At 45.5% G+C, this 13,178-nt stretch overlaps 1 protein-coding gene across 5 annotated transcripts in view; it reads left to right on the top strand.

Annotated features, from left to right (window-relative positions):
- The first annotated feature begins 1,082 nt into the window (after positions 1 to 1,082).
- The window catches only part of USP13 (ubiquitin specific peptidase 13), a 50,277-nt gene continuing 38,181 nt past the window's right edge, over positions 1,083 to 13,178 (top strand). For 2 of the 5 annotated variants that reach the window (XR_011680858.1, XM_071437997.1), the window contains exons 1-2: positions 1,083 to 1,602; positions 10,445 to 10,570. Coding sequence is in view for 4 of the 5 variants with exons in the window: in XM_071437997.1 (XP_071294098.1) it covers positions 1,450 to 1,602; positions 10,445 to 10,570 (279 nt within the window). In the remaining variant the exon portion in view is untranslated. The remainder of the gene's footprint in view (positions 1,603 to 10,444; positions 10,571 to 13,178) is intronic. The other 3 variants (XM_071437998.1, XM_071437999.1, XM_071437996.1) reach the window with 2 other exon arrangements.

Here is a 13,178-nt window from a genome sequence, read left to right as displayed (position 1 = left end):
CTGTCTGACCCTGCATTAGTGTTTTTTATCCAACATCCAATGATGCTTGCAAGTCTGATGTAATGTCTGTTTTTCAGTAAGTCTCCATGGACATCACATTCTGCCCACAGTGTTTCACATTGTTCCCAACACTGGATTTTTCAGTTGTGAAAATTGCTGAGAACACTGTGCTACCCTGCTCATCCTCACAGCCTGCTCATAGCTGGGTACAAACATTTTTCAATTCTGTTTTTGAGATTTTCCTAGAACCACTTTTTGAAAATTTTAATTTTGAGGTAAAAGGTGGTTCTAGCAAAGGTCACATCACCTCCTTGAAAGTGATCAATGAGTCCTTGGATATATTGTGGATGATGGGTGGAAGGCAACTCATCTGTTCTATGCATCTTCATTTTACATGGACTGGTCCTTTCTTTAATGCTGTTGCTGCCAGGCATATGTAGTAGTTATTGGCTACTGCTTGAAAACAGCAGCAATATTTTTTTCCCTACAAAGATCACTCTTATTTCTCCTCTGACGTTACTCTTGCAAAGTGAAGAGCAGAGAGAAACACAGCAAAGGCCAAAAAAGGGCATTTTAAGGTAAAGGCACTGCCCCTGAAGCCATGAAATTGGGAGTTGGCTCCTGGCACTGCCACAGGGTTCTCGAGCATCCCACGCTGGCCATTCCCAGCCTGTATCCCCCCACACCGACCTGCTCTTCTGGAAGGTGGGGACATCCCACCTGTCAGCACAGGCCAGGTGGGACCTGCCAGAGCCATGTGAGACATCTGTGCCACAATGAGGGGCTGAGAATGAAAATACAGAGGAGAGATTCTTTACTGCGTGTATTTCATACAAACATAGATACATAGACAGATGTATATACATACATATATATATATATGTACATATACAGTTATATACTTCCATATACTTCCATATACATATATATATGTAAATATATATACATATCTATGTATATATATGTATATACATACATACATGCACACACATATATATATATTTATGTAGTCTTTAAAAGCTTAAAACTAAATAACAGAGCGTATAACAGAGTATTAGCGGTCAGAGGGAAACCTTCCCCGGGCTACCCGGAGAGCCCAGGAGCCAAGCCTCCGTGCCGCCCCGCTGGGAGCGAAGGTTTTCGGGCGAGACGCGGGGCCCCGGCGGCGATCCCGCCCCACTGCCCTGCCCCTCGCCCGCCCCCGCCGGGACCCCCGAGTGCCGCCGCCGCAGCTGGTGCCGCTGCCGCTGCCATTGGATTAAAAATAGCATCTTCCCTCCCCCTGCCCTCCCTCGGGCCCGGCTCCCGCCGCCGCCCTGCCCCGGGCCCGGCTGCCCGCCGCCTCCATCGCCCGCGCAGAGCGGCTCGGCAGGGAGGGCGGGCGGCCGGGAGCGAGGGCGGGAGGGCAGCCGGGAGGGAAGGGAAGGGAAGGGAAGGGAGGGAAGGAGGATGCAGCGGGCCGCGCTCTTCCGCGGCGGCGATGCGCAGATGGCCTCCGGGGACCTGGGCGAGCTGCTCGTCCCCTACATGCCCACGATCCGGGTGCCCAAGTCAGGGGACCGGGTCTTCAAGACGGAATGTGCCTTCTCCTACGACTCGCCCGTGAGTGCAGCGATCCACCCCCGGCTGCCTCCGCGCCCCCGCCCGCCGCGGCCCCTTCCCCTCCCCGCCGCAGCCCCTCGCACCCTGCCCGGGCCACTGCCTCCCCTCAGGCTGCCGAGCCGTCCCCAGCCCTTCCTCCACCTGCCGCGGGCCCTCGCCCCGCCGCCGCTGCCCGGCCCGGGTCGCGGCGCTCCCGCACATCGCCGCCGGCTCGTCCTTCCTGCGTTTGTTCGTTTGTTTTCCTCCTTCGAGGCGTTCTGAAGTGGTTGCTTGGACACGGGGATTTTGTGGTTTTGGGGAAGCTTCCCTGCTTGCTCTGCTTGTCGGGGTCTGTCTGCTCCACCCGGAGCCCTGCTTTTGCTTTCACACCGAGGTAGTTAAAAAGGGAGAGTAATGGCCTTCTCCTTGGTTTATTTCGGCGAGCAGATGTCAATTAATTTGCTTTTCTACTGCCTCCGTGCTCGTTCTATTCAAAATCTTCATAGAAAGCTTTCAAGGTGAAGGCTCATCCTGAAAATCAGCGTGGAAGTTCCCCTGAAACACTTTCTCCCCAAGGGTTTCAGTTACATCACTGAACTTCAATGGATTTGTAGTATTTCCCCACCAGCTTGGTTGGTTTGCTGTTAGATGAATATTTCATGTGCAGTAAACTTTCTGTGGCGTTATTTCCACCAGCATCCACAGATTGCATGTGTTCCATGGCAGATCTGGGGCCTGACTCAGTTTTTAACTTCACTGCTAATACTGGAAGCCTTCATAAATGGGCAGTGCTTTGTAAGAAACAGGTGCTTAGAAATTAGACTTTATCAAAAGAGGTTGAAAATTTTATTAAAAGTTGCTTCTCCACAGGAAACTGAGGTTTCCCAAAGGTGATTGAGCACTCTTTGTTGATGTTAATGTCAATGGCAGCAATCAGAAGGAAGCTCATTGCATTACAGAATATTCATTAAAAGTTACCTTTCAGAGACATTTTTGGAATCCTTTATCCCCTTCTATTTGATAATTCCCCCTCTTTTTGATAATTCCTTTTAATACAGAAAATCAGACTTGAATTTAAAGGTGACTCAGCTGTCTGGTGTTTGTCATGTCTTGTTGAACAGAGGTTATTTTTACCCACACTCTTCAGATCTCAAGTGTCACCCAGCAGCCCTGACTGTACTGGGAGCTGGGCTGATTAGAACTGCCAAATCGGACTCCACCGCAGAGGCGATAATTGCATTATATACTTAAGGAGGTTTTGGCGGGGGAAAATCAATACACCACATTCTTTCCTTCAGATTTCTGCTTGGGTGAGCACATGGTTGTTGCTTTTAGTAACACTTTCAGGCTTATTCGATATTATGGTTTATAAAAATTTCTGTTAACAGGGAGGGAGGGATGTAAAATACTGCTACAGATTAAAGAGCAATCAATCACCACCGTGTGCAACAAGCCTCAACTGAACACAGCAAAAGCTCTTCTACTTCCAAAGCTTAACGTGGTTTTTGCAGCCCTGTTTGTCCCTCTGTCAGTTGTGTCATCTTCTCTGGGTTTGTGTAGTGCATCTTCCAGTGGATAGAGGCAGCTTCACTGATTGTTCTCAAAACTGGTGGAGGTTCCTTTTCCATGAGGTTTAAATCTTTCTTGGATGAAGATCTGAGAACAATGTCACCTTTGTGCTCTCACACAGTGAGAGTCATTAGCTGAGAGACTTCAGAAGTGAGAGCTGGAAGTACAAGTGGCTATTTAGTGTGTTTGTTCCACGTGGATTAACTGTATCGTGGTGATCTTGTCAGAGAGGTGGTATTGTTAGAAATACAAACAGATGAGAAATTAATGTCTTTAGATTTGGCCTTCTTCCAATGGAACATACTGGGGTTGGTCCCTGGAAAGTTGGCAGGAGCAGGAGGCAAATTTCTTTGCACTTAAGAGACCTAGTGACACTTTTTAGTTTGCTTGGCTTATTGGATGAGGAAAATATGTCATTTATTATTTACATTTTAATTAATTTTTTGAGATTTTTTGATGTCTTCTAGAAAAACTGTGTTTCTCTGATGAGGGCTCCTACTCCAAGTAGCCATTCCTTTGTACAGGAATTGAGGAGGGAAGGCAGGCTGCCTGCAGAACACAAACCTGGCCTAGTGTTGAGTATTGCTTCCTCCAGGGATTGACCCAGCAGCTATTTGAGCCAACCACCTCCCTGCAACTTGGCTGACAAAGTCCTGCACCTCTCATTATTCAGGTCTGAGGTGCAGTCATGCCTCCTGGTGACTTTTTCCACATCTCCAACCTGTGCTGTAGGTTTCTTCTCTTCTATTTTGTCCACTGTGACTTCTCTTCCTCTTTTGGTGGATGAGCCTGACTTTGTGTTCAGTGAAATGCAGAAGATATGAAGGTTGCGTTAAATAATCTTTTGTTGTACTATTATTTTTTTAGAAGGATAATACTCAGCTTTGGAAATTCCACCTTTTAATGTTCCCTGGTCTCAAAAACATCTGATCATTTATCACAGAATTGTAGAGTCATAGAATATGCTGAGTTGGAAAAGACCCATGAGGGTCATTGAGCCAACTCCTGGCCCTGCACAGGACACCCCAACAATCCCACTATGTCCAAGCACTTCTTCAGCTCCATCAGGCTTGGTGCTGTGACCACTTCTCTGGAGAGCCTGCTTCAGTGTCCAACCGCCCTCTGGGTGAAAACCTTTCCATATCCAACCTAAACCTCCCCTGAGACAGCTCCATGCCATTCTCTCCATTCCTGTCACTGGCTGTGAGAGTGACACATCTGGGGAAGAGACAACAGCTGGCAAAGGGATGCAAACTGGGGCATAAAAATGGCTTAATGTGAGCTGTGGATGCTGCACGTGGATGTGCCCTGAAACCTTCCCCACAAAGGGCAATGGTGACAACCCCAGCACAGCCCATGAGCCTGACATGGTGACAGGACCGGGCAGGCTGGCTCTGTAGAGTGCAGGACTGTGTTTGTTTGAGCAGCTGAAAGTTTGGCTTTGCTGCTGGAAAACCTTGCTGCTGACAACAGCTTCCTTTGTGAATCTTGCTGACTTCATTTTTGTGGCTTGGGAACTCTGTAATGGTTATGTTGGGACAATTCCCAAAGTCTGAGCTGAGCTGATGCTCTGCTGTTGGTTGTGCAGTTGAGACTGAAATCCTTGAGAGACTGGAGTGTGTAAGGGGTGTTGGTGATTGTGTTGCATAAAACATTCTAGAAATAAGCACCTCCTGTCTGGCAGCTCCTTTGGTCAATATTCCTTGAGGAAAATCAGGAAGTCACTGAGGCCTGTGTCTGTGAGGGGTAGGCTTGGATCTTGTCTCTATTGATGGAATGAGAGCAGCAGAGGAGAAACAAGAGGACTGAACACACCAAGACAAAGGGAGTACTCCAGATGAGGATGTTGGCCTAGCTGCAAAATGACCTCCAGTTAGGGAGGCAGTCAATTGCTTGGCGGTGGGTGATCACCTGAAAAGTCAGAGCAGTGTGGTACTGCTGCTTGACAGGACATGCCAAAGCTGTCACATGGGGAGGTGTTTTGCTGGCTGGAAGTGCACCAGGCCACTCAGCTGGTTCACATCAGTTAACTCACTGCTCTTCTGAAGTTGGTGAGTGGTAATATCAGCACAAGTTGTGCCTGCAGTGGTTCACACATGAGAAATAACTGTGGTGCTTGGGAGAACAACCAGGGTGTATGTGCATTGTTCATTTCCTTGGAGTTGATTTAAATTTGGATCTTACTAGCCTTTTCCTCTTTATGTGTCACTGACCATCCTGTTACCCAGAGTGGTGCTGGACAGGAGTATTTTGGGCAGCAGAGAGACCCGAATTCTGAGGTACCCAGAGTGTCAGGATAAATACAGAGATGCAGACAAGTGCTGGAGCTCTGCTGTGGAACCATCAATTTTCCTCTCAGCTCTTCTCCCCAGCTTTTCTGTTCTGGAAGGACAGCACTCTTTTTGTGACCAACAGAGCTGTACAGCCAGGTTTCTGCACAAAGCAGAATCCCCACATCTCAGGTGGCGCTGCTGGGGCTGCAGAACTGGGCTGGAGCTTGGCAATCAGCCCTGGTGGATCTCAGACACCTCTGCCAGGGGCTCACACAGCCTCACCTGGATAAGCTGCCCCAAACAGTGGGGAGGGATGGGTGGAAGTATTCCTGCAGGTTAGAAGCACTCCTGACCCAGCATTAGTTTTGCCATTGTATTTGCTCACTAACTGTGAAGCTTTGATCCTGCCTGTGCGTGTCACTTGTCCAAGACACTGCTTTGGAATTCATAGCACTGCTCTGGAGTCCAGCTGTGATTTATAGGTGGGTGTGAGCAGTCCATGCACCTCTTGGAGTGGAGGTTTGGGTTTGGTTTAGTGGCTGACTGGCCCATACAGCTTTTTTCTTCCCAGGAAATGTTTTAAGTGCTGTACTGGATTGGCCTTGTGCATGTGCCCTTTCAGAAGCTACAACAGAGGTACCAGGAATCTTTGTTAAGCAATTGTGAATTAATTTGCTTCTAGGGAAAATTCCACTGCTATCCCGTGCTTTTGTAAAGGAAGAGCAGGGGAAGGATTTCTTTTGCACTTCAAGTTAACAGCCCAGTTACTGGGCCTGTAATTTATTTCCTACTTCCACATCCTTTGTCCTTTCTCTGCCCAACCCAGCTCTTCTTTTCCCATCTCTCATCTCTCACCAGTTCCAGTAGTACCTGGCTCCTCTTCACTGCTCATGTGTATTTTGACTTCAATGTTTTGCATATGTCAGTGTCCTTCCATTCCTTATTCTGATTCTGTTGCTTCTCCCTCTCATCATTTTTTTACCCGATCCCCAATTTTACCCTCTTATTATTCCTTTTCTGCTTTCCTTTAGTCTCCATTACTTTCCTGTCACCTTTGGGTGACAGAGGGCAGTTCTCTAAAAGGCAGACTCACACCACTGCTCATATCCCACATTTCTTTTGAATGTGACTAGATATATTCTTGGCCTTAGCACACATTTTTTGTGTTGGTTCCCCCAACCCACCCCAGAAGTAACTACATTTACTGCAGTGGAAACTTAAAAATGAACTTTTTGTTTGCAGGAGCCATCTCTTTGGCCTGTTCTGTTCAGCTGGTTGTCTGTGGTTTGCTGTGGTTTTTTTCTCCTTGTTTCAATGTAGGTAATATTGGTACATGACAGAGAGACAGGCTTTCTTTTTGTTCCTCATTGTAAATTATTATGTGTTGTTGAGATGAATATTAAGTGCCAAAACATCTGTTGTTCTTTTTCAGCCTGTCCTGAAATAAAATATGTGTAATTTAGTTAGACTATTGTGGGATCCAGTGCAATGTGTGTATGTTAGGGATGGTCCTGTAACTTTTCAAATATATTAAAGATTGGATTGGAATTATACAGCAAGACTCTTGTGACCACAGCCAGATTAATTTGTGGTGATTCCTGGTGAACAGACAGCCTGAGCAGAGCCTGTAGCAGCCTATATGGGCATGAATTTTGTATGGAAATTCTCATGGAAACCATGGTAGAATGCACAAGGACAGTGATCCTGTCTCATAACAGGTACATTTTATTTATATATGACAGGATGGATCACCTTTTTATTCTTCACATTTGGATGTGGAGACATGTGGAAACTCCAGGTGCCATTTTACTCTCTTCTTGATACTCTCTTTGCAAATTTTGCCATTGTTCCAGAGGATCTAAAGCAAGTACCTGTGCATGAGACACTGTCCCTGAGTCTGCAACTGTTTGCCATGTTAGGAGATCACCACAGCCCTTGTGTTTGTACAAAGTCATTGTTGTCTGAGCCATTGCAGGAGCTGAAATTGCTAAACCTTAAATTTCCCTGAGGGATCTAAATGGTTTGTGAGGGCTGATAATGGGATGGAGGTCATTAGTTCAGTCCTGATCAGGTTAGGGGTGCTTGGAAGCTGTTGGTGTCTGGTGCCACGAGCAGTGTGGAATGAGGGGTGAGCAGGAATGAGGGGTGAGCAGGAATCAGGGGTGAGCAGGAATCAGGGGTGAGCAGGAACGAGGGGGTGAGCAGGAATGAGGGGTGAGCAGGAATGAGGGGTGAGAAGGAATGAGGGGTGAGCAGGAATGAGGGGTGAGCAGGAATCAGGGGTGAGCAGGAATGAGGGGTGAGCAGGAATCAGGGGTGAGCAGGAATCAGGGGGTGAGCAGGAATCAGGGGTGAGCAGGAATGAGGGGTGAGCAGGAATGAGGGGTGAGCAGGAATCAGGGGGTGAGCAGGAGTCAGGGGTGAGCAGGAATCAGAGATGAGCAGGAATCAGAGATGAGCAGGAATGAGGGATGAGCAGGAATCAGAGATGAGCAGGAATCAGGGGTGAGCAGGAATCAGAGATGAGCAGGAATCAGGGGTGAGCAGGAATCAGGGGTGAGCAGGAATGAGGAGTGAGCAGGAATCAGGGGGTGAGCAGGAATCAGAGATGAGCAGGAATCAGGGGGTGAGCAGGAATCAGAGATGAGCAGGAATCAGGGGTGAGCAGGAATCAGGGGTGCCATCTCCCTCTCTCTCTGTCCCCATGGCTGACACTTGTGTGTGCCTCTCACCCACCAGCTTCCTTGCTCTGCTTTTGAGTCTGAGAGGGAGCAACTGGTGCATTTTACCTCTCTTTTCCTGGGGGTTCTCTGCCTCTTTCCTTCCTCCAAACATGAATTGCTGTCTAAATAAGTAAAAGCAGCTCTTTTTTCTTTTTTTAAAATACTTTTCTCCCTGATGTGGGCTGTATGTTTGTTTCCCTATCTGAATTAAGCACCTGGCATGCCATGAGCACCTTAGCAGCAAAGCACAAGCAGAAATACAGTGAGGAGCAATCCCTTTTCTTTCTGCTTAGAAGGTGAGAGGGCTGAACCTGCTCTTGTGAGTGGGCCTTGATGGAGCCTGACCAAGTACAAGCTTCTGCCCCAGCAGTGCCTTTAGACTGGAGTGATAAGGGAAGAGAATGTTTATGCATTGCTTGATCCTGAACTTCACACTACATGTCTGTTGCAGCCTCAAGCAAGAATGAAGGGGAAAAATATCCAGCTAAAGTTCCTAAGGTTTTGTCTGTCAGGAGAAGTTATGCTTTTCTGGTGTAGAATAGTCTCTCCAGTGCTTCAGATAAGCTGCCTTCCTCCAGCATAAACTTTCACACACATCTAAGATGATTGTCAAATACAAAGATTTACATGCCACAGGCAATGTAAAATATCATTCCTTCCAGAACTGTTTGTCTGCTCAGTGGGGTTAAATTAACCAGCACAATGTTTGTCTTAGATCACAGTCGAGTGTTTTTTGAGCACCAAACAGGGGCCTAATCCTTTACTCAGCCATCTACAAAGGTGTCTTTTTCACACAGGCTTCTGTTTTACTTTGACCTTTTGGGCTTTTGAACAGTCTGTCCACTTCTTTCCAAGCTGTGGGAGAGAACACTCTGCCTGTGCTCTCTTGGGGAAACATCTGTTTTGTTAGTAACCACAACCAACTTACTCAGACTCTACATTTAGCTCCTATACTGAAAGTGTCAGATTGTTGTCATAGGCTGCCTCAGAAATGGTTCAGTGGTCTCTTGGATTCCCTCCAAAAAATGAGAGAATGATCTCCAGGAAAACAAAACTTTAAACAAAGTTCCTGAGACCTAGAGTGACAACACTGTATATTTTTATTTAGACTGGGTACCTCTAGGATCTTGTAGAGGACACATCCATGACTTTCTCACAGAAGGAGGTAATGCAGAAGGATTTGGAATGCGGGATAGAAGAGCAGGGAGCGTGTATGTGTCTAATATGATTTGCTTCTGGAGATAATGATCCTTAATTTCATATATATATTTATCGTTTACTTCTGAGGTGCCCATGAATGAGTGCAGTTCATGTTGTTCTTTGAGGAATTTAACACAAGATGTTCTGTGCTGTGCAAGGGCACAAACATGCTCACAATAGAAGGAAGGTCACAGAGCTTCTGAAAGGCTCAATCTTTGTTCTGCACCACCTACGCAAAACAATACATGTTAGAGGCTTGGAAAAATTGATCCAACACCAAAGAGCAGATGACTGAAAGTCCTCCTGGCAGTCTGATGTAGGAGAGGTCTTGGAGTGGTGCTAAAATTGAGCAAGACTCTGGTAACAGCCAGCATCAGTTTTAGAGAGAGCAAAAAGTGATGCCAGCTTACGTTACTGAAATGTCAGCATTTGTGATCAGCACCAGGAGTATATATCTTTATATTCCTTTTGTAATGCCCTTGTCTCCAAGCTCTGTATTGCATGAATGGAGAGGTTCCCTGATCGATACTGAAGAATGAACACAAAACATTTGTCAAGTTTTTGTTCACCAGTTTTGAGGGCTGTGAGGTGGCTTGAGATCTTTTTTCTCAGACAAAATTGTGATCAGTTGTAGAAGTTGTGGCAGAGTCCCTGGACCATAAACTCTGCTGTGCCTCTCTGGTTTGGAATGATGTTCTTGCAATCAAATGCCCACAAGAAATTCTGCTATTTCAAATAAATGCTCATGCTTATTTCTATGCTTTACAAATTTCTGTGTCTATGAACCTCTGTGGGTTGGACACTCAAGTGGAATTTTTCAAGACTAACTTCTAGACTTCCAATTTGGACACTCACTAATCTATAGTTGCAAAGTAACTAATTTCAAAGAGTTTCTATAGGTTTTGGGATATGTGTTATGATATGATGGGGAAGTTTCTTAGAGGACTGATAGTGTAAACACCATAATATGCTATGAAAGCCGTATTTTAAGTGTGTGCCTGATAACTGAAATGGTCTGTAATTCTTGGGGTTCTTTTGTCTGTGTTCTGAGCCCTTCCTGTCCTTCCCTGCTGTAAGTGTTTGTGCCATTCCTTGCAGGACTCAGAAGGAGGTCTCTACGTGTGCATGAACACCTTTCTGGGATTTGGAAGGGAGCACATCGAGCGGCATTACCGGAAAACGGGACAGTGTGTCTACCTGCACCTGAAACGGCACCTGAGACAGGTGAGACCTGTGCCTTGCCAGGGAGCCACCCCAGCACTGCTCCTGTCTCTTGTGCTCATTTGGGTAATGCATTTCAGACACACAGACCAAGTCCTGAGTGACTGAAATGCACACGTTCAGATTTGGGGCTGGATATCAAATCCAGGTGCTTGGATCCCAAGCAATCCTACAGCTTCAGTTCTGAGATGAATCAAAAGCCCTAAAGAGTCAGACCTTAAAGGCAGCTCCTTCCTGACTTTTAGTGATGTTTTTCACTTCTCATTTCTGTGTATCATGCACATATTGTCTGCATGTTATGTGCACATTATACATAGCTAAATATTTTCTGAAACCTGCCTTTTAAGTGTACAGTTACTGGGTTTGGCTCAGATTTGACTGGAAGCTGCTGATTTCTATTTTTCATAGGAGGTTTCATCTCAGGGTGACAGGACTCCTTTTCATCCTAAGATTCCTGTGCAGTTAAACCCTGACCAGGTCTGAGATCTCAAGCTTAGCTTAAATTAATGCTGGCCCTCATTTAGCCTTTCCCCACACATGGGTGTGCATGTTCACTGCTCTTCCATACCATCATATAGTCACAAATAGCCTGTGCTTTATAAGCTCTGCTTGTCTGTGGTTTGTCTGGCATCTTTAGAAGATTTTTAATTACTTCTGACCTGAGCTATAAGGAAGGCACTGGGTTTGCTTATAGCTCACTCTGCCATAAGCTTTGTCTCTGTTGGCAAGTTAGAGGGCTTAGAACAATAACTGTTTGGAGTGGGTTAAAATCCTTGTTTCTCATTCTACAGCAAGGCTTCCCCTGGGTGATAAAGGCCTTGAGTTATATAAAGTGCCCTCACCACTTACCTTATTTCCAGTAGAGGAATGTTCATATTTTATCAGAGTTACAGTGAGGTGGATTGCATATCTTCCAGGATGAGATGGTAAATGATGTTTGTTATACTTTAGAATTGCCTTGCTTCTAAGGGCAATACCAACATTTTCCTTCACTCTGTTAACTGAGTTTTTGCAGAGCCTACTCTGGTTTTAGCAGTGGTTCTTCTGACTGAATTTAACACTCCTGAAAGATGCTATCTAGAGACAGGTGGGCAAAAATCCTGTCAGCTTTCCTTGTATATAACTTTCTTCCATAAGTTCAGGTAAACTGGGGTTAAAATGAGGCCTCAAAAATTCCTTTCCTGATAAAGGTTAGGCTGAAGAACCCCAAAATGGAGAAACAAATATCCCAACTGTTGTTTGGTGTTGCAAATCCCTTTGACTGAAGAAGTTCAGTGGTTCCTGTTTTTCTCTGGGTGTATCATGATGTAGCAGAGGGGCTGGCTCTGTGCTGGAAGGTGGCAACTCACTGGTTCTCTGGGTCATGTGGCAGGAAACAGGGTTTGATACACAGTGCAGGTGAATATTGCATCATCTAATAGGGCTCATAGCCAGGATTCCTCATATATTAGCTGTGGATTTCTTTTTTTTGCCATGACTATTTTCTTCTTAAGTGCCATCCATGTTTTCCTTTGAGCAATGTGAAACATCAAGTGTTTTATGAAGTGTCTGGCACATGCTGCATTGTGGTTTTGGTTTTGGAAGCCAAGCTTTTAATGGTGTAGGATACAGTAAAGCCAAAGGCATTGGATGTGCTATCTTAAGATTCTTATAGTGAGGCTGCTATTCCTGCCTATGGTTCCCTTGGCATCATCCTTGCAGAATGCACTGCATTGCTGCAGAAATCCCAGGTTGCTTCCCAAGAAGTTTGGAATAAATGTCATTTGTGTATCTTGTCACAATTCAATTAGAAAATAAGGGTCACATCTTCAGCCTGCTGGCTCAAGTAGAGCTGGAGCATCTGCCCATGGCAGCTCAGTACCAGAGGCCTCTGCTGAATCATCAGAGGTGGGCACAAGTTATGGAGCACCCCCTGGTAAAATTCTTAGCTAAATAAAGGAAATTGATTTTTATTTTTCCTTTTCCACAGTGTTACATTCATCAGAATTTTTAACTCAGCCTCTTCTCTGTAGTGTATGACTTTATACAACTGCCTGGGTGCTGTTCATTTCCAGGCAGAGCTTCAGCTTGTAGTGATACCTCAGCCCTGTTGAAAACCCTGGGCAGAGAAGCACAAAGATTTCCTGCAGGGATAGGTTTCTGGATGCTATCCAGGGATGATGCTGTTACAAAAAGTGAGAGACAGCAGAACAGGCTGCACTGTCACCTTGTCCAAGGAGCATCACAAATGGAATTTAGTGTCACTGCTGATGCCTCATGTCACTCCCATTTGTTGGGTGTGTCACATCTGTTAGAAACAAAAAAAGAGTTTGTGAATGGAGAATGTTTTCAGTGATTTCTGACAAGGGAAGAAAAAGACTGTCAGGTCGTGGGTGTTTCAGGAGCATTGAGCAGCTTTGATTCTGATGTATTTTTATTTGGAAAAATCAAGCTGAAATCATTGTTAGCCTGAGTTAAATATAAGCATTCCATGTGAATTCTTTCTTCTTTGCAATCTCTAGTGTTCATAACTTTCACAATATCACACTTGGTGACATCAGAATTCAACTGGAGTTTCCTAGTATTGGAAAAAAACATTTTTTTTAGTTCTGGAAATATAGTTCTCTTAGAA

Source organism: Agelaius tricolor, unplaced genomic scaffold, assembly GCF_023055355.1.
Source record: "Agelaius tricolor isolate 1412-34295 unplaced genomic scaffold, bAgeTri1.0.p SCAF_12, whole genome shotgun sequence".
In the NCBI taxonomy this organism is placed as follows: domain Eukaryota; kingdom Metazoa; phylum Chordata; class Aves; order Passeriformes; family Icteridae; genus Agelaius; species Agelaius tricolor.
Note: the sequence above shows the minus strand (reverse complement) of the source record. Positions and strands in the feature narration are given on the sequence as shown.